We start from the raw sequence: 22002 nt of genomic DNA on the forward strand, positions 1-22002 counted from the left end.
AATTCTCAAAGTAATTCCAACGGCAGAATTTTATTTGATGAGTGCTCTTCAGGATATTTCTCAATTCAATACCCTGATAGCCCTACATGTTTTTCCTCTTCTAGAAATCCATCTACGATTGACTTGGTCTTAACCGACTCTAGTCATCTTTGTAGCCAATTAGTTACTCATGCTGATTTTGATTCTGATCATGTCCCTGTTACATTTCAAATATCGCATGAAGCGATTCTCAATCCTATCAGCTCCACTTTCAATTATTTACGAGCCGACTGGAATATATATGAAACGTATGTTGACTCTAATCTTGATGTTAACATTTCTTTAGAAACTAAAATTGATATTGACAATGCTCTTGAAACTTTAACAAATTCCATTGTTGAAGCCAGGAACATTGCAATTCCAAAATGTGAAGTAAAATTTGAATCCGTGATTATAGACGATGATCTTAAACTCTTGATCCGTCTTAAAAACGTGAGGAGAAGGCAATTTCAACGCACTCGCGATCCTGCTATGAAAATTATATGGCAGGATTTGCAGAAAGAAATCAAGAAACGTTTTGCTCAATTAAGAAACAAAAATTTTGAAAATAAAATTTCTCAATTGGACCCTGGCTCCAAGCCCTTTTGGAAATTATCGAAAATCTTGAAAAAACCTCAGAAGCCAATACCGGCATTGAAAGAGGAAAACAAATTATTACTAACTAATTGCGAAAAAGCTCAAAAACTTGCTATGCAGTTTGAAAGTGCGCACAATTTTAATTTAGGACTTACTAGTCCAATTGAAAATGAAGTTACTCAGGAGTTCGAAAATATTCTCAATCAAGAGAACGTTTTCGAAAATGCCTGGGAGACTGATTTGGAAGAAGTGAGAACTATTATTAAAAAATTCAAAAATATGAAAGCTCCTGGCGATGATGGAATTTTCTACATCCTCATCAAGAAACTTCCAGAAAGTAGCTTATCATTTTTAGTTGATATATTTAACAAATGTTTTCAATTAGCATATTTTCCTGACAAATGGAAAAATGCTAAGGTTGTTCCAATTTTAAAACCAGACAAAAATCCTGCAGAAGCTTCTAGCTATCGTCCAATCAGTTTGCTTTCCTCCATCAGTAAACTTTTTGAAAAGGTTATTTTGAACAGAATGATGGCCCACATCAACGAAAATTCAATTTTTGCCAATGAACAGTTCGGATTCCGCCATGGACATTCGACCACTCATCAACTTTTACGTGTAACAAATTTGATTCGTTCCAACAAATCTGAAGGCTACTCTACTGGTCTTGCTCTTCTAGACATAGAAAAAGCATTCGACAGTGTTTGGCATGAAGGTTTGATTGTAAAATTGAAAAATTTTAATTTTCCAACATACATTGTTAGAATAATTCAAAGTTATCTGTCAAATCGTACACTTCAGGTTAATTATCAGAACTCCAGATCTGAAAGACTTCCTGTAAGAGCTGGTGTTCCCCAAGGCAGCATTTTGGGACCAATATTATACAATATTTTCACATCTGACTTACCTGAGTTACCTCAGGGATGTCAAAAATCTTTGTTTGCGGATGACACAGGCCTCTCCGCCAAAGGACGAAGCCTGCGTGTCATCTGTAGTCGATTGCAAAAAAGTTTGGATATTTTTTCTTCATACTTGCAAAAATGGAAGATTTCTCCTAATGCTTCCAAAACTCAACTAATAATATTCCCACATAAACCAAAAGCTCTTTATTTGAAACCTTCAAGTAGACATGTTGTCACGATGAGAGGGGTTCCAATAAATTGGTCAGATGAAGTTAAGTATCTAGGACTCATGCTAGATAAGAATTTAACTTTCAAAAATCACATTGAGGGCATTCAAGCCAAATGTAACAAATATGTAAAATGTCTCTATCCCCTTATTAATAGAAAATCAAAACTTTGTCTTAAGAACAAGCTTTTGATATTCAAACAAATTTTCAGGCCAGCCATGTTGTATGCTGTACCAATATGGACTAGCTGTTGTAATACCAGGAAGAAAGCTCTGCAGAGAATTCAAAATAAAATTTTGAAAATGATTTTGAGGCTTCCTCCCTGGTATAGTACCAATGAATTACATAGGATGTCCAATGTTGAAACATTGGAACAAATGTCAAATAAAATAATCAATAATTTCAGGCAAAAATCGTTACAATCTTCTATTGCCACGATTAATGCGTTATATGTTTAGGTTAAGTTAGGTTAAGTATATTAAAAACTTTTTTTTTCTCTTATAAGCAGGTGAAACCAACTCACCTGTAAAAAATCTGAACTGCTACGGCAAATGAAATGTAATATGTTGTTAACAAAATGTTAATAAAATCTTAGATTTGTTTTACCAAATTAGGATGATAGTGTTGTCTAATAACACAGAACACCTAGATATAAGAAATAATGAATGTAATGTTTGGAATGATACTAATAAAGAAATTAAATAAAAAAAAATTAACTCGATGCTTTCTTAGATCACATTTGCATGCTTTTGTGTTCTTTAACTAGAAGGTCCCTTAAATGTCGAGTTATGGAGAGTTGAGTGTATTACGAACAATATACCAAAGAGGTCTATGGTAATTCACGTCAAAAAACTTAATTCAAATTTATAGTCGTTGCTCATAAAGACGATTCGCATAAGGACGTTTCGCATAATTTTATGGGTGGACGTTTCGCATTATGGACATTTGGCACAAAGAGAATTATATGCCTTCTATAAAATGCTACCTGTTCTTATGTGAAACTGCTTTATGCAAAACGTTCATTATGCCAAACGTCTTTATGCGAAATGGGGAGTCACCCCCAATATTATTTTGGCCTACTTTGTATGAAAATCCAAAATTTGGCATAGATTTCTGTAATTAGGTCGTAAACAGGTCAACAATTAGTGCTTTTTCCCTATTTTTAAATTTCTTTCGTAAGAAATACTAAACCATCACTGATTATGAACAAAATATATTAGTGTGATATTTCATCGATTCATTCACTTTGCGAATTACAAAACTTCAATAATTTAGTTATTCTTAAATAAACGGAATTCTCTACGCTGCAACAGGTCAATTCAATCTTTTCGGCATCGTCTCATCACAACTTGGATAGGGTGCCCTCAATCCGCATCTACGGGTAGTACTATTTACAACTTGTTTTTGTAGTGCTTGATTCTAAAAAAAATGTCGATAGCTTCCTGGCTTTCTTGATTTTCACTCTTCTATTTCCCTAAGCTTTAAGGAATAATTAGTTCATATTTTATCTAAGAGTTTTTAACTTTCACTTTAATTATAGTATTTGCGTACTAAAATCTATATCGGTTTTCTTTTTTGTTGTTAGCAATCATTAGCTCACAGGCGAGTTAAAAATATCTACAACGAGATCTCGATACCGTTGATAATTGTATTACGTGTTGATTTTTTTGATTTGGCTAATACATGTACTTGCAGTGTAATGCTTTCTCTCTGAGCTGAGAATTTCAAAGCAGTTCGATTGATAGTTTTCAGAATATTCTCTCTAAAACAAGGAAAGGGGAGTCTATCCCAAAATATACATTAACAAGAAAACGTCAAATAGCAGATCAACACAATTCTAAGGTGTAAAACGAATTCAATGCCTTGGGCTTAAAGGTAATTAAAAAAGAAGGAAACAACTAATATCCACGTGAAAAGCAGGTAATATGAGTGGTTGGTTGAACAAAGTGGAAAAACAGAAATGCCTACTAAATGCACATCTATCTCATTTTCACGTCGCGATTTGCCACATGGTGAGGATTGCTTTAGCACTGCTCTTCAGCTGGGTAAAATCACAGAAATGACTTAGACATCGAAGCGTCGCCATGTAGAGTTCCTGCAGGGCCTGCAGCCGGTGTAGGATTCGGGCTGCCCGCGTGGGACGCTTCGTGGACAGCCGGTAGAGGCGCAGGTTGAGCGAGATACTGTCGCTTAGTTCGCGCTTCATCGCCCCCAGGCAATCGTCTCGCGATGCTGAGTTTGGCTGTAGATTTGAGGGTTGGAGTGTTAGATCATAACATTTCAAACGGAGATCGTTTGTCGATACAATGCTCCCCAGATTGTTCCAAGACCGTTGTTGACAGAAAAAATAATATATCAAATATGTGCTCACTAGTTGATTTCAATGGCTAAACTGCATGTATTGCAGTGTATGACTGATGACCTCAGATTTGATGGAATTTTTTTTTCGATAATAATGGTCTGGGAAGCATCATGCCAACGGATTACTTACTTTGATGTCATTGCAAATGAGAACGGTGGCGTATAGCCTCTCGGGTAGGTTCAAATTGGAAAGGATGAACCCGAGCACGTTGGGGACGGTCATCGGCAGGTTGCGCGAGAAAACTCGACTCTCCACTTTCCTAAAGATATTAGGGAAGGTAAATACATTGAAAATTAAAGTTTGAAGGTAGAATTTACCTTTGATTAGGAAATATGATCAGCGTTGGAAATGCATCCATGGTGTACTCCCAGGGTAGATCGTTCTTGTCACCGTCGATGCGGACGAATTCGAGCAGCGGTTGGTGCCGCAACATTCTCGAGATTGTGAGCAGATGCTGCGAAAGCAAACTGCAGAAGGCACATTGCGCTGAGTAGAAGTGAACGACGACAGTCTGAAAGATTCAGTAAATTAGGAAGATTATCATTGTTAATACAAATGACGGTTAGTATACCCTACCTTATTGGAATTAATCACCACGTGATTGAAGTTATGAGAATTAATCTCCCTCACAAAGTGGTGCTTGTGGTGCACTACCAGATGATCCGTGGATGCGTCCTCCGTGTTCCTCTGATTCAGCTTGTTCTCATTCCCGGAAGTGTTCTGGCTTCTGCCAGTTTCTTTCTGCTGTTGAAGTTTGGCTGCCATTTCTGATCGTTTAACCTCAATCATTCGACGGTGTTCCTTACGGAATTCACTCATGTTGAACGAATGAGTATTTTTGAACGAAACGTTATTCGATCTTAGGAACCGCGGATACGTTCTATTGTAGAAGTCATGTACAAGCTTTGCTAGGCTTGAAAGGTTCACTTCTTTCCTAAGTAGAAACGTGGATTCATCCTGAAAGAAAGATAAAATCGAATGATTTATTTGGAAAAAGAAAGATCGTAGAAGTCTACCTCAGGATCTACTATTACAGCAATAGTTTTGTTGGTCGTATGCAACACATCCACTCCCAATCGTTCAGCAAATGCGTGATACAAGTCGCTGTCCATGCCAAGGAATGTAAGCGTCTTGTTATATTTACAGGACATTCCTTTTATCAAATCTACATAAACATTTTCAGGGCCAGCCATTTCTTGAAAGAACACTTCACTGCCGTCGGATTCACTCAACCGAAGCAGCTCACACTGCCTTCTCATGCTAAGCCTCTTCAGTAGCTTGGGTCCCCGATAGTCCTGATCCGAATTCAACATGGAGGTCACCGGTTTCCCTTCCCGGCCATCGTGTTTCATCGAACCATAAAGCTGGCTTCGTTTTCTTTTGCCACAGCTTGGCTCACCCATCTCAACGTCTACACATTCGTAGAATCTCTCATCACACTTGACCTGATCAATGTCACAAAAGCCATCCCCCACTTTTCGTGCTTCGCCAAACTTCGACGAATTCAACACATTAACAAACGATACGGCCACAGCGGATTTGCTGGAAGCCCTACTGCAACTATCATCCTCCGAATCATCCTGCTCCTGCGAAGGATGTCGCTTCAGCAGCAATTCACATTCACGTCTCAGCTGACCGTAAGAATCGGCGCTCACTCGTCTCTGCTCTGCAATGTACTTCTTGGCCATTTCCTGTACCCAGATGTCGTTCCTGCAGTTGTAGTACTGCATCCCGAGCTGGCGTAGCATCATGTACGCATCGGAAGACGATCCGTACAGCGATCGGGGTGTGAAGAAGAACAACACAGGACCCTGGTTGAAGTACGGCGCAAGCGAAGCGGACTTTGTAGCACCTGGCGGTGCGATCCACATCGAAACAACCTGGATTTGCTTGTTGATCCAGGTGCTCAGCTCCGGCATCGTCCACGAATCGTTACCGTGGAATTCCTGCGAAAGAAAGACAGTCATTTCAATAGCGTTTTATATGGGTCTTAGTAACTTCACATAATGCCATTTGGCATAATTTGGAGCTATGTCGAAAACAAGAGCCATTTGGCATACCGGACATTTGATAGAATATGTTTTAATAAAAGTAAGCGTCATTTGACATAACGTACATTTGGCATAGTTTCAAAACACAAAAAAACACATCACATCGGGTCTACCCCGTTCGGCATCATAGTATATTGGCATAATGGTCGTAATTTGAAAATGAAGCTACTGAAGTGTGTCCAAGACCATAAGGTGCGTCATAAAATCACATGTGCTTTTTTAGAGGTCACGAAATTCTTAGCTGTTGGAAACAAGTTTGTGAAAAATAAGATATTCTGAAGATCATGGCCCCGGCAGTTATACATGATGCAGTTCCATACAGAATAGACCTTTATTTAATATTGTTTTATTGATTAATTAAGTTTAGTAGTACATATGCCCTAATAGGTTGGTTAGAATTATCGTATTTGCTCCACATTGCTCATTCGATTCTATCTAGATCAAATTCTGAGTGTCCTCCTAAAGTTAAATCCCATATGGTTGAAAACTGAGACCGTACAAGCCCTTCAACGTTTGTATGGGAATTGCTAAGGAAATCAATGTAACTGACGAATGTATGTAACAGTAGCAGTTGTGTTCTAGCTCTCATGAACACATGGACAAACACTACGTCCGAATAAATGATTTTTTTGCTAGTCTCATAGTAATTCCTATGCAAACTTTGAGGGGCTTGTGTCTCAGTTTAATCCAATTTTTGAAGTACACTAGGAATTTGATCTAAAATCGATTGAGCGGTGTAGGTATCTTGAACGACTTTAATGCCCTATCCATAACTGAAAATGGGATGTACTGTACAGTCGCGAGCAGTTCATTATTTCATAAGTTGCTTACTGGAAGGAATTTGATCGATTTCAATGGTTTTACAGAATTATTGCCGTTCTGCCAAACAGATAAGTAGATTATTGAAAAATTCCAAGAATCCATAGAACATTTCTATGAAGACCAGATTTTTTTTCAGGCGTTGGTTCCTAGGGACTCTTCTAGATTTTCTTCCATACATTTCAGAAATTGGTCCATCAAAGATATTGCTTTGAATTCACAAAAAAATATTCTATGCGTCTTATTATTATTATTTTTTTCGCTAATCAGGATCAATAGCATCTTCAATGTGTAAGTATTGGTGCTCTCATTATTATAACAAACAATACCGGCGCCGATTGCAGGTCAATTTGGGAACGGGAGGGAAATGTTGACGTGTTACTTGCTTTATGGAAGCCGAGGAGTCCCCTGCATTTCCACAAGAAAACACTGGGAGTTTGGATATGGGAAAGGATTCGTTTTGGTAAACGATAAAGATATAATTTTAAATGAATACGTGAACATACACACGGATGATCGATACCGATTGTGCGGTTACTAAGCGAACCGAACACGATACGAATTCCGTCGCTCGCCCTCAAAGGAGCATGCAACAGATTCAACGGATCAAAAACTACTCAGTTAATCCTGCAGAAAAAATAAAGGTAAACTCAAATTTTGTTCTAATGGAGATTTATCCAAGACTTATTCCAAGCATTGATAACAACTTTCTAGATGACAACTCCAATTGAACTGAAAAAAGCTTATTATATAAGTGTATTTGCTTCATGCCAAATGTCCCGCGTCTTTTACGAACTTTTTAAAATTCAACTAAACATAATCAACATAATAAACGTGCACAGCCCTCACTCCGGAAGCACTGATGATGATTAAGACGCTTTTTACGCGCAGCTCGAACGCGAGTACGACCGCTGCCTAAGCCACGACGTCAAAATCATCATAGGAGATCTAAACACTCAGTTTGGCCAGGAGGAGGAATTCAGACCGACGATTGGAAAGTTCAGCGCCCACCGGCTGACAAAGGAAAACGGCCTACGACTAATCGATTTCGCCGCCTCCAAGAATATGGCCATTCGTAGCACCTACTTCCAGCACAGCCTTCTATACCGATACACCTGGAGATCACCACAGCAGACAGAATCGCAAATCGACCACGTTCTGATTGATGGTCGGCACTTCTCCGACATTATCGACGTCAGGACCTATCGTGGCGCTAACATCGACTCTGACCACTATCTGGTGATGGTCAAACTGTGCCCAAAACTCTCCGTCGTTAGAGGGTGAGCTGGACGAAGCCCCTCTTGAGGACTGCTGGAGAACAGTAAAAGCAGCCATCAACGATGCAGCTGAAAGCAACGTCGGGTACGTGGGACGGAGTCGACGGAACGATTGGTTCGACGAGGAGTGCCAGGAGGTTTTGGAGGAGAAGAATGCAGCGCGGGCGGTCATGCTGCAGCAAGGGACCCGGCAGAACGTGGAACGCTATAAACGGAAACGGCAACAGCAGTGACGGAGTGCGAGGAGATGGAACAGCTGTGCCGGTCTCAAGAAAAGCGTAAGTTCTATCAGAAGCTCAACGCATCCCGCAACGGCTTCGTCCGCATTCTGATGGACGAGCGTGAGGTGATCGAAAGGTGGAAGCAGCAATTCGACGAGCACCTGAATGGCGCTGAGAGCATAGGCAATGAAGGACGGGACAACGGAGGAAATGCCTTCGTCAGTACTGCGGAAGATGGAAACCAACCAGCCCCCACTTTGAGGGAGGTTGAGGATGCCATTCACCAGCTCAAGAACAATAAAGCTGCTGGTAAGGATGGTATCGGAGCTGAACTCATAAAGATGGGTCCGGAGAGGCTGGCCATTTGTCTGCACCGGCTGATAGGCACAATCTGGGAAACAGAACAGCTACCGGAGGAGTGGAAGCAAGGGGTAATATGCCCCATCTACAAGAAAGGCGACAAATTAGATTGCGAGCGATCACCATTCTAAATGCGGCCTACAAAGTATTATCCCAGATGACGGCCGATCGACAACGGACCAGATCTTTACTGTACGGCAAATCCTCCAAAAATGCCGTGAATACCAGGTCCCAACGCATCACCTCTTCATCGATTTTAAGGCGGCATACGACAGTATCGACCACGTAGAGCTATGGAAATCATGGACGAGAACAGCTTTCCCGGGAAGCTCACGAGACTGATAAGAGCGACGATGGAAGGTGTGCAAAATTGTGTGAAGGTTTCAGGCGAACACTCCAGTTCGTTTGGATCCCACCGGGGACTACGACAAGGTGATGGACTTTCGTGCCTTTTGTTCAATATTGCGCTAGAAGACGTTATGCGGAGGGCCGGGCTTAACAGCCGAGGTACGATTTTTACGAGATCAAGTCAATTTGTTTGCTTCGCGGATGATATGGACATCGTCGGCCGAACATTTGAAAAGGTGGCAGAACTGTACACCCGCCTGAAACGCGAGGCAGCAAAAGTTGGACTGGTGGTGAATGCGGCCAAGACAAAGTACATGCTAGCTGGTGGGGCCGAGCGCGACAGTGCTCGCCTAGGTAGCAGTGTTACGATAGACGGGGATACTTTCGAGGTGGTCGACGAGATCGTCAAAAAATATTCACGCCCGCACCAAATGTACCATGTACAAAACGCTCATAAGGCCGGTAGTCCTCTACGGGCATGAAACGTGGACGATGCTCGAGGAGGACCTGCAAGCACTTGGAGTCTTCGAACGTCGGGTGCTTATGACGATCTTCGGCGGTGTGCAGGAAAACGGTGTGTGGCGGTGAAGGATGAACCACGAGCTCGCCCAACTCTACGGCGAACCCAGTATCTATAAGGTGGCCAAAGCTGGAAGGATACGATGGGCAGGGCATGTTGCAAGAATGCCGGACAGCAACCCTGCAAAGATGGTGTTCGCTTCGGATCCGGTTGGTACAAGAAGGCGTGGAGCGCAGCGAGCTAGGTGGGCGGATCAAGTGCGTATCGATTTGGCGAGCGTGGGGCAGAACCGAGGATGGAGAGATGCGGCCACGAACCGAGTATTGTGGCGTGAAATTGTTGATTCAGTGTTATCTGTGTAGATGTTAACTAAATAAATAATAATAATAAAATTCAACTTACGATGGTTTCGTTCCACAGATAAAGCCGAATGGCTGGAATCTCTTCCACCCCGAAAGCACTGGAAGACTCGCCCGTGACAACGCCGAATGCCACCTCCTGGAATGGGTCCTTCTCCAGCCACTTGAGGGACGTTTGATAAAACCGATTATATTGCTTTCGATTGACGTTCACGTCGAGAAACGCAACGACTACAGCCTGAAAAAATACGAATCGATTAGAATAAGCAAATGATAATGAGATGAATTCTTACATCTTTTCCGGTCATAAAGCTCATCAGATCCCCAGGTCCGACCATCCTCTGGATGGGATTGATCAGCGATTGCACGAACCTGGACAGCGCCGCATTGGTCCAAACCTGATGGAATTGCACGGCCATCCCGTTCGGTTGATAGGCCATGAGCACCGGCCACGATTGCACCTTGGAGTACTGCAGTCGGCACTCTCCGCCCGGTTGCCAACAGTTGATGGCCGCAAAGTGGGCCTCCCGATAGTACAACCTGGCCACGTGCTCGTAAACGGACCGGGCATGCTGACTTTCCGCGCACCACGGTGCGTAGTAGAACACAAACGACAGCTCCGATTGCGAGACTCGAGTCTGAGTGGGTCCTAAAGCTCCCGAAGGCCAATCGTTTACTAAGGAACCTTTCGAGAAGAATGGCGCCGGTGGAGGTGCTTTCGATATTCTAGGTGGACTGAAATCGAGGGTTTTACGTGAGGAATTTGTAATAACTTCATCAAGAATTGCATGATTAGGGTGGCCACTCAGTCAGGAATATTGGGAAAAGCCTAGATTTTGATGATACCGGGAAAAAGTCGGAAAAACCTTATAAATATTGGCATCGGGACCTAAAAAGTTCATTAACGAGTTTCAAGCAAAACGATCGTTATACATAACCTCTACAAACTTTTGCACGAAACGTTAAACTATGATCGAAGCGAGAGGCAAAGAGCAGTGCCTGGCATCAGGTCGTCGAGGCGCTAATGAACCGGAAGTCAACCCCCAACCGGAATCGTTTGACCGACCTCGGCAATCGAGTCAGTCTGACGAAGAAAGAAGACGAAGATCTCCCCTGCGATAGCCGCCGGCAGACTGCGCAGAGTGCAAGAGCACAGAGCGGGAAAACGTCAATACCCCCCCCGACGAAGTCGCATCTAGTGGAATTCGGGGGGATGCCAATAATTAACAGGCCAGGTTTTTGAAACTTTTTTGATACACCACTATACTGCCCATAAATGCATAATAGTCTCACTAGCAAAACAGCGCACCTAAGAAAAACGCGATGGAAGTCGTGAACACTTTCATGCTTTATTCACTCCAATTAAATTGAAAATGCGATGTTTTCGCACCCGAATTTGCACTCCAATGGTGCAATAAACTATTAATTACAGTATTACATACATTTTGTTTATTAATTTTCTCAAATTATTAGTTATTATACGGAAAATGTACGCGTGACTGATATGCGTTTATTTGCTCTTGAATGTACGAGAATAAACGCATAACAGTATCCGTGCCTACTATGATGCATCGGTCTTCACATGTGAATTATTGTTGTTTTGAAAGTTTGGTGTCCGCATGCAAAGTCGCGAAAATGTCTGCTCTCGATTATTTGAAGAGTTATGGTACTTCTGATAGTTCCGAGGATGAGTGCAGGAATTTGGCCGATGGCGAGCCGTTGGACAATGACACGGCATCTGAAGACAACTTCGCTGGCTTCGATGATAAGGACGGCTGTGACGGCAATGATGGCGGCGACGGCAGCTTTCTGTTTCCACCGAAGACGTACCCTGAGCATTGGGTAAGTTATTTGAAATCGCTGGAGGACACTGAATATGCGACGGGGACTGAAGAAATGGACTCAGACGGAAATTATACTGCCGCGGATGAATTCGCCAAAAAACGCAATAGAACGAAAAAAGAAATGAAAGCGAGATACAACCAGGCTTTATTCTGCTCATCTTGATCTGATAGATGAAGCGATCTCGTACGCTCACAACAATTATGAACCAGCATTCGCTGTTGGTTGAATAATCTGTGGCTGAGAGAGTGGAGAGAAACGTTGGCTCTATCCAAACGCACATCTTCCATTTGACAGCTCTAGCTTACTGCGAGGCTCTGCAAACACATCATCATTGCTTTTGGGATGAACTGAGGTTGGTTTCTCCGTCAACACAAGAGCATGATTTCGCTGTCCTCTTTGCCCTTTTGGGCAAAGAGCTACAAAGAGACAACGAAGAGCTGTCTGGAAATGCTCTTCCCCGAACTGAGAAATGGGAAAACATGCTCTCCCCCTAACTGAGAAAGGGAAAAAATAATCTCCTTCTCTTTTAAGCACTGAGGTTGTCAAAACAAGCTCTTCCCCACTGTGGGAATGAAAATAACAAAACACAAACGTGTGAACTCTTCATCCCGCAGAGCTCGTACGCTCACTTTGTGTGTGGGTAAAATCGCTTCTCTTTTGTAGTTGATCATTAAAAGGGGGAGAAAGAGGAAAAGTCAAGAGCAAGGAAGAAGCCTGGATACAACGCCAAGAAGCGCCGTTTATTGCACCAAGTAAAGCTGGTCGATTGTAGGTGTAAATTGAACTGCGGGCTTAAAATCTCGAAGGAAGACTGTATTCGTCATAACACGATGTTCTGGGCATTGGATTCACGAGAGCAAACCAGCTATATTCGCCAGAGCGTGCAACGAGTGGATGTTCAAAGACGGCGTCGCTACAAGTACGAGGAAGACGATCCAAAGAAATTCAATAGCTTTGTGTTTCATCTGGCTGAATCGAACGGTTCTTCGGTCAAAGTGTGTCGGAGATTTTTTCTGAACACTCTGGGTTACGGCAACAATTGTGGGTAAGTATATTTCCCTTACTTGGCTTAAAAACACAATTTAAGTTTTTTTTTCTTGTTTAGCAACATAATTTATCGGTGTGTTGAACAAGATCCCCCAAAAACATCACAGCGCGGAAAGTATAAGCGAAGCACGGAGAAGCGTGATGCAATCCAAAAGCACATAATGTCGTACGGTCCAACGGTTTCCCATTACCGCAGAGCGCACGCGCCCAACCGATTGTACCTGCCATCTGATCTATCCGAAAAAAGTATGCATCAAAACTTCCTGGACACTTACAACATTACAGCAACGTACGCTCTTTACTGCAGAAAAATGCGAGAAATGAAAATCTCGTTAGTAAAACTGGGAAAGGAAGAATGTGAAGTTTGTGTTTCTGCACTTCAGCATCGCAAAACCTCATCCCACCCTGAAACGATCAGCACAGACCCTTGTTCCACATGTACACGCTACGACAAACATTTGCAAATTGCTAAAATCTCCCGTGATGCCTACCGATCGGACGGCGAAGCAGTAATTGAGGATACCTTGGTCTTGGCAGTGGATCTCCAAAAGGTAACGTTAAATAAAAACATAAGCCAGTAGTATTAAATAAATCTATTTTTAAAAAAATTTCATCTCCTAGGTCATTCAGCTGCCCAGACTCGATGGTCTCAAATCCATTATGTTTTCTCAACGGCTACTGGCATTTAATCAAACATTCGCTCCCGTAGCGAAATATGCAAAATCGTTTCCAGTTATGGCGTGTACATGGGACGAGTCTACGGCTGGACGGTCGGCGAACGATATAGCAAGCACTTTTCATAAAGTAATCCTGCGATGCTACAAAAAGCAGATCATCCTTTGGCTTGACAATTGTGCCTCCCAAAATAAAAATTGGAGTTTGTTCCTACATCTGATACTTTTGGTCAACTCCAAATATACTCAAGTGCAGGAGCTTACCCTAAAGTTTTTTGAGTCGGGACATACATTCATGGCGGCGGATAGCTACCATGCAGCTGTTGAGAAAAAAATGAAAAGTAAGCCACCGGTAACTTTCCACGACTTCAAGGATGTGTTGCTTTCTGCCGAGAAGAAGGTAGAGGTACTTGAAATGCAACCGCAGGATTTTTTTGAGTCACAACTGCAAATCTCGCAATATACACTCAACAACCTGAATCCCCGGCCATACATGGAAAATATTAAACAGGTTGTGATTCGCAAAGGAAGCTTCGTGTTGAACTACGCTGAATCGTTGGACTCGGATGCAGTATTGCAAAGTGCAATGCTGTTCTCGAAAAAACAGCTTAAAATGGTAACATTGCCCAATTTCGATCTGGTTGCTGGTCTAAAATTTAAGCAAGAACCCCGAGGAATTGAGCCAGAACGGAAAACAGCTCTTCTGAAAGTAATTCTCCCAGTAATTGACGACGAAAAGAAGGAATTTTGGTGCACCTTAGCAGAGAAGGCGATTTTGAATGACTCTGATGATGATGATAATGAACAAATCTGATACAATCTAGAAATTCTTCGAACCTTTATATAATGAAATCGTTGTAAATCAATAAAACTTCCATTAAATTTATTTGCATGTGAACTGCGACATTAATCTAGTAGCAATTCTTTTTTTTCCTTGTATTAAATATATATCTTGAGTCGCGAGACTGACATGCGTTTATTAGTAACGTGGGACAGACCAAGTTCGATGTTGTTTTTAACATTTCTAGAACAAACGTATTATTTTCTCATAATATTATGAAAGTGCATGCAATTTAATGAAGTTTCCTGTAATTAACTAAAATTTTTCGAAAATTCACGTGGGACTGTTATGCATTTATGGGCAGTATAATAAAAAAAAAAAAAAAACACTACACATTTTTATTTTATTTTTGGCTCAAGGTTACCGCTTCTACTTACGTAACAGAAGTCATGAGTTCATTCCCAGATCCATCCCTTATAACAGAACATTGACTGAACGATAGACATATATTTTACATTCACATCGAAAATTCTACTATGCAAGTTATATTAGAAAAAAAGGAGGACTCTGCGTCTCTCTTAAGTACGTAGTTATTCACAATTTTCAGGTGTTGCTAGGACGTGGCCCGAGGAACAATCGAATGTTGAAGGATGTGTCGATCTTGTCCAACAGTCCATGCTAAGTTTCAAACCTGTAATTGTTTAGCAGGCATGAAGAAGTCAAACCTTTTTGAATGGTATAGGCCTTAAAAATTTTTATCAGACAGATCCGTCTATGCATTTGTTTACATCGGTGGAGGACCGGTGCTAACACGGGCCTGTCATTTTCATAGAAAAACTGTCAAAGAGCTTCCGGATCAGCTGATTTGAAACATCATGTGAAAAGGCCTATAAGACTTGACACCTACGAACCATGTGCTCATCATTAACATAATGTCGAGAGGTCAACTCTGAGGCTATTGAAAAACATTTAGGTAGATTGCTTCAAAATAAGTCCTTGGTTCAAAATGTATGCATTTAAAAAAAATCAAAATTTCAAATTTTGTGTGTTGTTAAAACGGAATAGTTTGTTGAGGAAATCGGAACGTGACAAATTCGGAGCGTTACAAAATCGGAACGTGACAAAAACGGAACATATCTGTAGTATCCATACCCTCTTTGAAGCAAATTACTTTGAAAAATCTCTGGAGCAATTTCTTGGGGAATCCCTGCCTAAGGTAATGCTACCTAGTTTTAAGTAAAATTCTTGATCCCGTCCTTTAAAAGTTTCTACAACAATTCCAAGAGGAATCCTTTGATAATGTCAGCATTTTATGATGAATTTTCTCAAAATGATAATAAAGTTTGGTGTAGATTCTTTCAAAAATACAAAAGAAAAATTGGATTAATGTATGTAAAAATTTGTGAAAGAGTTCTCGGAGGAGTTCTTATAGGATTTGCTTTACCTAACTAAGACTAAGGTCGCATTTAATATAGGATTTTCAAAGAAAATGTCAGGAAAAAGGTTTTCTGATGTTTCCTTGAAAGAGTTTATAGAATTATTAATAAATTTCTAGAAAGCCATCAGAAGCAAACACTTGGAGTGATCCCTATAAACTTCTCAATAAGTTCTTTAATAGAACTCTAGAAAAAATAATATTGATACTATTTCATTTATTTTAACTTTTCTGGAAGGATTTCAATAAATAGCATGAGGTATTGCTGACAATTCGTTGCAGAAATTTGAGGTAGGCATTTTCGAAGTTTTCCCGAGTTTTCAACGGTGGTTTCAAATTCCGAGGTTTTTCCAGGTTTCCTCTAAATTCCCGACGGCATGGCTGGCAGCGACTAAGAATTCATTCTTTGTGTTTTTTACGGCTTTTCGCTGGCACCATATTCTAAATGTTAAAAAAATCAATGCGCATGACTTGAATAATTGTAAATTTCAACTGGATATTGATTTGGTTTGCCGCTACATTTTTATCATAACTAAATACGTGCAATAATAAAAACAGTACCTTCAGGAATTCAACCTGGATGTATCTAACAATAATCGCATCTATTCCCCCATGAATTCAATTCAATTCTTCAAGAAATCTCGCGTAACTTTTCAAAACGGCCTATCTAACAATTCACACATTTCGAGTAAATCGAGCTTGAAGGTTGTGAAAATATATTTTGAAACTGTATCAAAATGAAACAATTTTTCCCCACTGTGTTGCTTGTAGAGGGAAGCAGTGTAATAGAGTTCAACGTAAGAAATGAAATTTTGTCAATTTATTTGGAAATTACACTGAAATCTAAAAAAACATCAGATAGGACGTTTTGACCAAAAATATGTACATAGGATAAATCACATAGGTCGTTCTGTTTCAACAATTGTTACATTGGACATGCACTTCGGTCATTTTGTTTCAGTTATAGTAACATCGGACATTTTGATTTGAGCACACAGCAAGCATGTTTTATTTCATTTTGTATCCACGTGCGTTGAACTGCTTCAACATTCAAGTTGAACTGTTCATTTTGTTGCAGTGTAATAATCGTAGGCACCAGCTGTGCTTTGTTTTGATTCATTTGAAGAAGGGACGAATGACCTTCGGGTTAAAGTCCCTCACAAACAACAACAATTTGATTCATTCAATGCCACGCCGTCACTTTTTCGCCTCCGTCTATGTGTCCTATGTAACAACAGAAGGAGGGGAAACGTTGAGCTGTACATGGGACTTTTTGCTTTCTCGCTGTTTCTCTCACAATCTTCCCCCCGTTTCAATGCTGGTTTCGCCCACACTTGTTCGTGTGTGAGTTACCCACTGCACGACGGGTGGTGACGACTGTGTTGTATTCTGCACCAGCCGTCGGCGCAAACAAGAAATAGCGGTGGGAAATGATGATGATGACGGCGCCGTCCATCTTGTTGTAGGAACTTGAGAAAGGAGCCCACGCCTAACAAATACAATGATAGCTTCTCCGCTCTTCGGTGAATGATTGCTCTGCAAATATATGTGCGCAAGTCGCGCATGTACGTTGCTCGTGTTGCTGCCGTGCCAAAATACAGTTTTGTGTACCTCGTTCTCTTTTTGTTATTTATTTGAACGTATTCAATATTGCGAGGCAGAGCGACTCTGAAAATATCGACATTTTGTTGCGGTGTGCTAATCGGAGACACCAGCTGTGCTTTGTTTTGATTCATTCAATCCCACGACATCACTTCTTCCCTCCGTCTATGTGTCCTATGTAACAACAGAAGGAGGGGAAACGTTGAGCTGTATGTAGGACATTTTGCTCTCTCACTGATTCTCCCTCAATTTTCCCCCCGTTTTTATGACGGTTTCGCCCACATGATCATGTGTGAGTTTCCCACTGCATGACGTGGTGGTGGTGACGGCTGTGTTGCAATCAGCACCAGCCGTCGGTTGAAACAAGAAATTGCGGTGGGGAATGATGACGATGACGACGCCGTCCATCTTGTTGTAGGAACTTGAGAAAGGAGCCCACGCCTAACAAATACATACAGCTTCTCCTCCCGTCGGGGATTGATCGCTCTGAAAATATGTGTGAGCAAGTCGCGCATGTACGTTGCTCGTGTTGCTGCCGGGAAGCATATTCATATGCTTGATCGATCATGCATCTGAATCAGATAGATACAATGACATCATGATGCTCAATCTTGTGCTCAATATCATTCCCCTATATGCACGCAATGCGCTAATAATATGAAAAGAGAAGTTGCAGCTGATCCAATCCAGCGAAACGGTAAAACATGGTTTGGCAAGAAGACCAAAATACAGTTTTGTGTAACTCATTCTGTTTTTGTCACTTGAGCGTTTTCAATTTTGCGAGGCAGTTCGACTCTGAAAATATCGACTGAAATGATTGAGAAGCAGTTATTGTGGCATTCTATACATCTAAGTAGTGTCTCAGACACGCTTCTACAAATCATTCTACCTTTTAAACTCCATTCCAAAGCTTTATTCAGGAATGTCCAATGTAACATTAGAATCGTGTTTATTCATAAATGTTACATAGGACATGTGGTTGGTTCTCTGATCAAAGGTCCAATGTAACAATTGATTAAAAGCGATGCAGTTTTGAACATTGGTCATTTTGTTAAGCTTTTAATAGATTAATTTATTGTTAATATATCAGAACGAGTGTTCTAGTGTGCTGCTTAGTGGTGCAACGCAAATGATTTACAATGATAATCTCGATTTGTTTACATTTGTTACTTAGGACGTTTTGAAAAGTTACGCGAGAAATCTTAAAAACATTCGTTCACCGAATTTTTAGAAAATCCTGGAGTTTATCTAGTGATTCTTCTGTGCCTTTACTGATTTCTTATAATTTCCACCAAAATTGTCGTTCAGTTTTCCAAGATTTCTACTAAGAATTTCTCTAATAATACCTTTAGAAATTACTCTAGAGATTCATCCTATGAAAATTCTTTGAGAATCTATCCTGGGATGTTTCTTGGGAATTATACAGGAAATTTAAAGAAATATTTGAAGAAATCCCTGGAAAAATCCGGAAAGTATAGGTAAAGCAAATCCTATAGTACTTGTCTGATGAAACTTCTCTAGAAATTCCTGATAAACTCTTACGTGGAAGTTTCCTATGAGGAAGTCTTGAAAGTGCTTAAGGTGAATTGCTTAGATATATCATTTTGATAATAAATTGAATCCCTGGATAAAATTCCCTCCCCTTGGTTATGCGACCTTGCCGCGATGGGAGGGCATAATCCATTAGCCCATATGATGGAAACCAAAGGCGTAACCTGTAGTGGTGGTATCACATTTTGGCATTTTTTGCTTAAAGCCGCGTCATAATTCATATGGCATAGACGCAATAATATCTCGGATGTGATCCAACGGACATTCTGCGTCATTGATAGAATTGATGCCCATTTCAAATAATTAATCTATTCGAAGTGGACATTAATACTATTGGTGACGTTCAGTTTGCCTTTTGCTAACCAGAATGATCCGTAGCCACTCTTACTATTAGCTAGCTAGATACATCGTTATGATATACGACGTAGGGAATACTTAGGAACTCTTAGGAAAATGACTAGTAGATTCACTGAGTAGAAATGAGTGGCGACAATCTTATTTTAATATGGTTTTTACATTGCCATAATAAGAAATACCTCTTTTGTAACAGCGGTATAAATAATCTAATTCCAGCTTCATTTTCGCAAAATTTACAAGTAGAAAGTAGGCGTTGTGAAGCATTGCATTTGCCACCGAAAAGTGAATCTTGTAGGAGACTGTAATAGAAGCCAAGGTAACTTTACTCTTCAATATTCACTATAAAAATGACTATGGAAAGTAAGACGCTGAGATCGATCATTAGGGTACACTTGCTAGTTTCGAAAAATTGTTGAACAAACAAGGAAAGCGACTTTTTTCTTTAAGGATATATGAACGTAATGACCAATAAATACTTATAACAACATGTCGACTAGACAGTATTAGTAATGCACTACTATTTCAAACAAATTCTAATGGAGCTGCTGATTTTCATAATGCTTCCTTTTCTCAGAAGCAAGGGAATATGGGTACTTTTCAAAAACTACCACGTCACAATACTAATGAAAAAACAGTGTTCATGTGGGCGCCATTGCCTAGTCCGTCTGAGTATTGGTCCTGGTAGAGGGGAAACTTGGCAAAAGCCAGACCGAGGGTTCAGCCTTGACAAGTTAAGCTGTCAGGCAGCTCCAACTGAATACCATACAAAAAAAAAAATTGAATCCCTGGATAAAATTCTGCAGGATTTTCTGGAGGCATTTTTTGAAATACATTGAACAGAATTCCTGAAGAAACTTGAGTAGAAATGGTCGAAACAAATACTGTAGTATTAGCTGAAGTGAAACTTCAAATTAAATTTTAAAAATCCACAGTTTTTTCTTGAAAAATCTGCATGAGTAATTTGTGAATGTAATATTCATGAAATTTCTGGATGAATCTAATAATGAAACCGTGGTCGATTTTATTGTGGAACTTCTGGAAGAGTTCTCAATAGATTTTCTGGAATAATTCCTGGAAGAATCTTTGAGCAATTCCTGAGATAAACCGTAAATGAATTCAGGAAGTAATGCATTAGCTAAAATAGCTGAAGAAATAACTGAAAAACGGCACAGGAACTCTTTGCGAATCGCTTTGTGGAGTTTCTTGAGAAAATCCTTAATGGATTTCTTCAAAAACTCTGGAATCAATACTTGGGATTTTTCTTGGAAGAACTACTGTAGAAATCTTTGAAAGATCTGCTAGAGTAACTACTGCAAAAATCGGTCAGCATGGATTTTTTTTAAGATACCCTCGGATAGCATTTTGGGAAAATTTCTGGGTAATTCCTGTTAAAATACCTGGCTATGTATTTCGAATGTATTGGAATTCATTGCAAGGAGAAGGGAAAGTAGTGATTAAGTCACTAAAAAGAGACCTGCTACCGGCCCTGCGCTTGTGTGGCCACGCTGAGAATTCCCTGAACAATAGCAAACAGATGAGCTTACCTGTTCTGAATGGACGCATAGGTGGTCAATATCAATGCCAGGATGCACAACGCTTCCCGTCCGTAGATGATTATCATGCTTATACGGCTATACCTCCTGCCGTGGTTATTTTGAGGATCGTCACCGGTTTCGTTACCCGTGTAGTGATACTTTAGCGCAAGATCCCCCGTAGATTCTAGCTCGTGTTCCACGTCGTCTTTCGCATGGTTTTGTATCTTGCTGTCGTCATCAGTGCTGGCGGCAAGTCTAGTGCTGGTCAACAGCGACGTTCCACTTGGCAGCTCTTCAGCTCCACCTGCATTGCTCGGGAACTCTGTTTGCTCCGAGGTCACCACCTGTTTCTCCCACGGTGCAAGGCTGGAACTGATCCGACGACGACTTGAGCTGCGAAGTACTTCGTCTGCTTTGGACAGATTCTTTGTAGAGCTGCTTCTGCAATCTTCTGCTGTTTGCTGCTCCCAGGCTGGTATTAGTGTATTCATAAGGAACCGCTATTTTCATTCGTCGTCTTCGGCTCTGCTTTTGCTGTTGCTGCTTTCGATAGTCCACAACCGAGAAACAACACGTCATTACCATCAGAGCCCCTTCTAGACGTCGTCTTCGTTTCGTTTCGATGTCTTGGTCGTCGTTTCAAAACACGGCCACCCAAAGCAAAGGCCCAGACAGAGAAAGGGGGCGAGGAAGCCAATCAAAACAGCATTCTTTTACGGTCGCTCTGCGAAACACTGGGTTTTCTTATCACCGCTTATCACTTTCGGTCCATCCGAATTTCGTAGCATTCGCTGCACAAGCACACAATTTCCACCTAATCACGGCTATAATTCAATTATTAATCTCTGCACGGTGTTGAAAACGAAGAACGGATTGCGATTTGGAAATAAAAATTTTGACGTTTCTCTCGCAGAGACAGTTCACGGCGTACACTGAACGAAATCTCCCGTCACGAATTATCATTAGGTAGTTTTCGATTGACAAAAAAAAAACTCAACGCAAAAAACAATAAAATTACCCAGCGTTAGCTTTCGAAGTCTCCGTGGTGTGTTAAAACAGTTTAAAGTTAGGTAAATTCTAATGAGCTTCGACGTTGGGTCGGTGCGAAACAACC

General features: G+C 40.9%; 1 protein-coding gene across 1 annotated transcript; it reads right to left on the reverse strand.

Moving 5' to 3' along the window:
- Positions 1-2939: 2939 nt before the first annotated feature.
- On the reverse strand, positions 2940-21826 carry LOC5572444 (thioredoxin domain-containing protein 11). Its single transcript, XM_021846758.1, has 8 exons — positions 20898-21826; positions 10355-10796; positions 10105-10299; positions 5123-6052; positions 4683-5063; positions 4424-4617; positions 4236-4365; positions 2940-3986 (listed from the first exon to the last, which is right to left on the reverse strand). The coding sequence occupies exons 1-8, from the start codon at positions 21377-21379 to the stop codon at positions 3735-3737; spliced, it is 3006 nt and encodes a 1001-aa protein (XP_021702450.1). The 5' UTR covers positions 21380-21826; the 3' UTR covers positions 2940-3734.
- Between the last annotated feature and the right edge of the window lie 176 nt (positions 21827-22002).

This window comes from Aedes aegypti, chromosome 2 (genome assembly GCF_002204515.2).
Source record: "Aedes aegypti strain LVP_AGWG chromosome 2, AaegL5.0 Primary Assembly, whole genome shotgun sequence".
NCBI classification, from domain to species: Eukaryota; Metazoa; Arthropoda; class Insecta; order Diptera; family Culicidae; genus Aedes; species Aedes aegypti.

Bases quoted from the DNA above. Each gene is read 5' to 3' on its own strand.
- LOC5572444 (XM_021846758.1), bottom strand. From the start codon at position 21,379: ATGAATACACTAATACCAGCCTGGGAGCAGCAAACAGCAGAAGATTGC. The intron at 4,618-4,682 runs GTAGGGTATACT...TGAATCTTTCAG, and splicing joins TGGTGATTAATTCCAATAAG to ACTGTCGTCGTTCACTTCTA. The intron at 3,987-4,235 runs GTAAGTAATCCG...TCAAATCTACAG, and splicing joins TCATTTGCAATGACATCAAA to CCAAACTCAGCATCGCGAGA.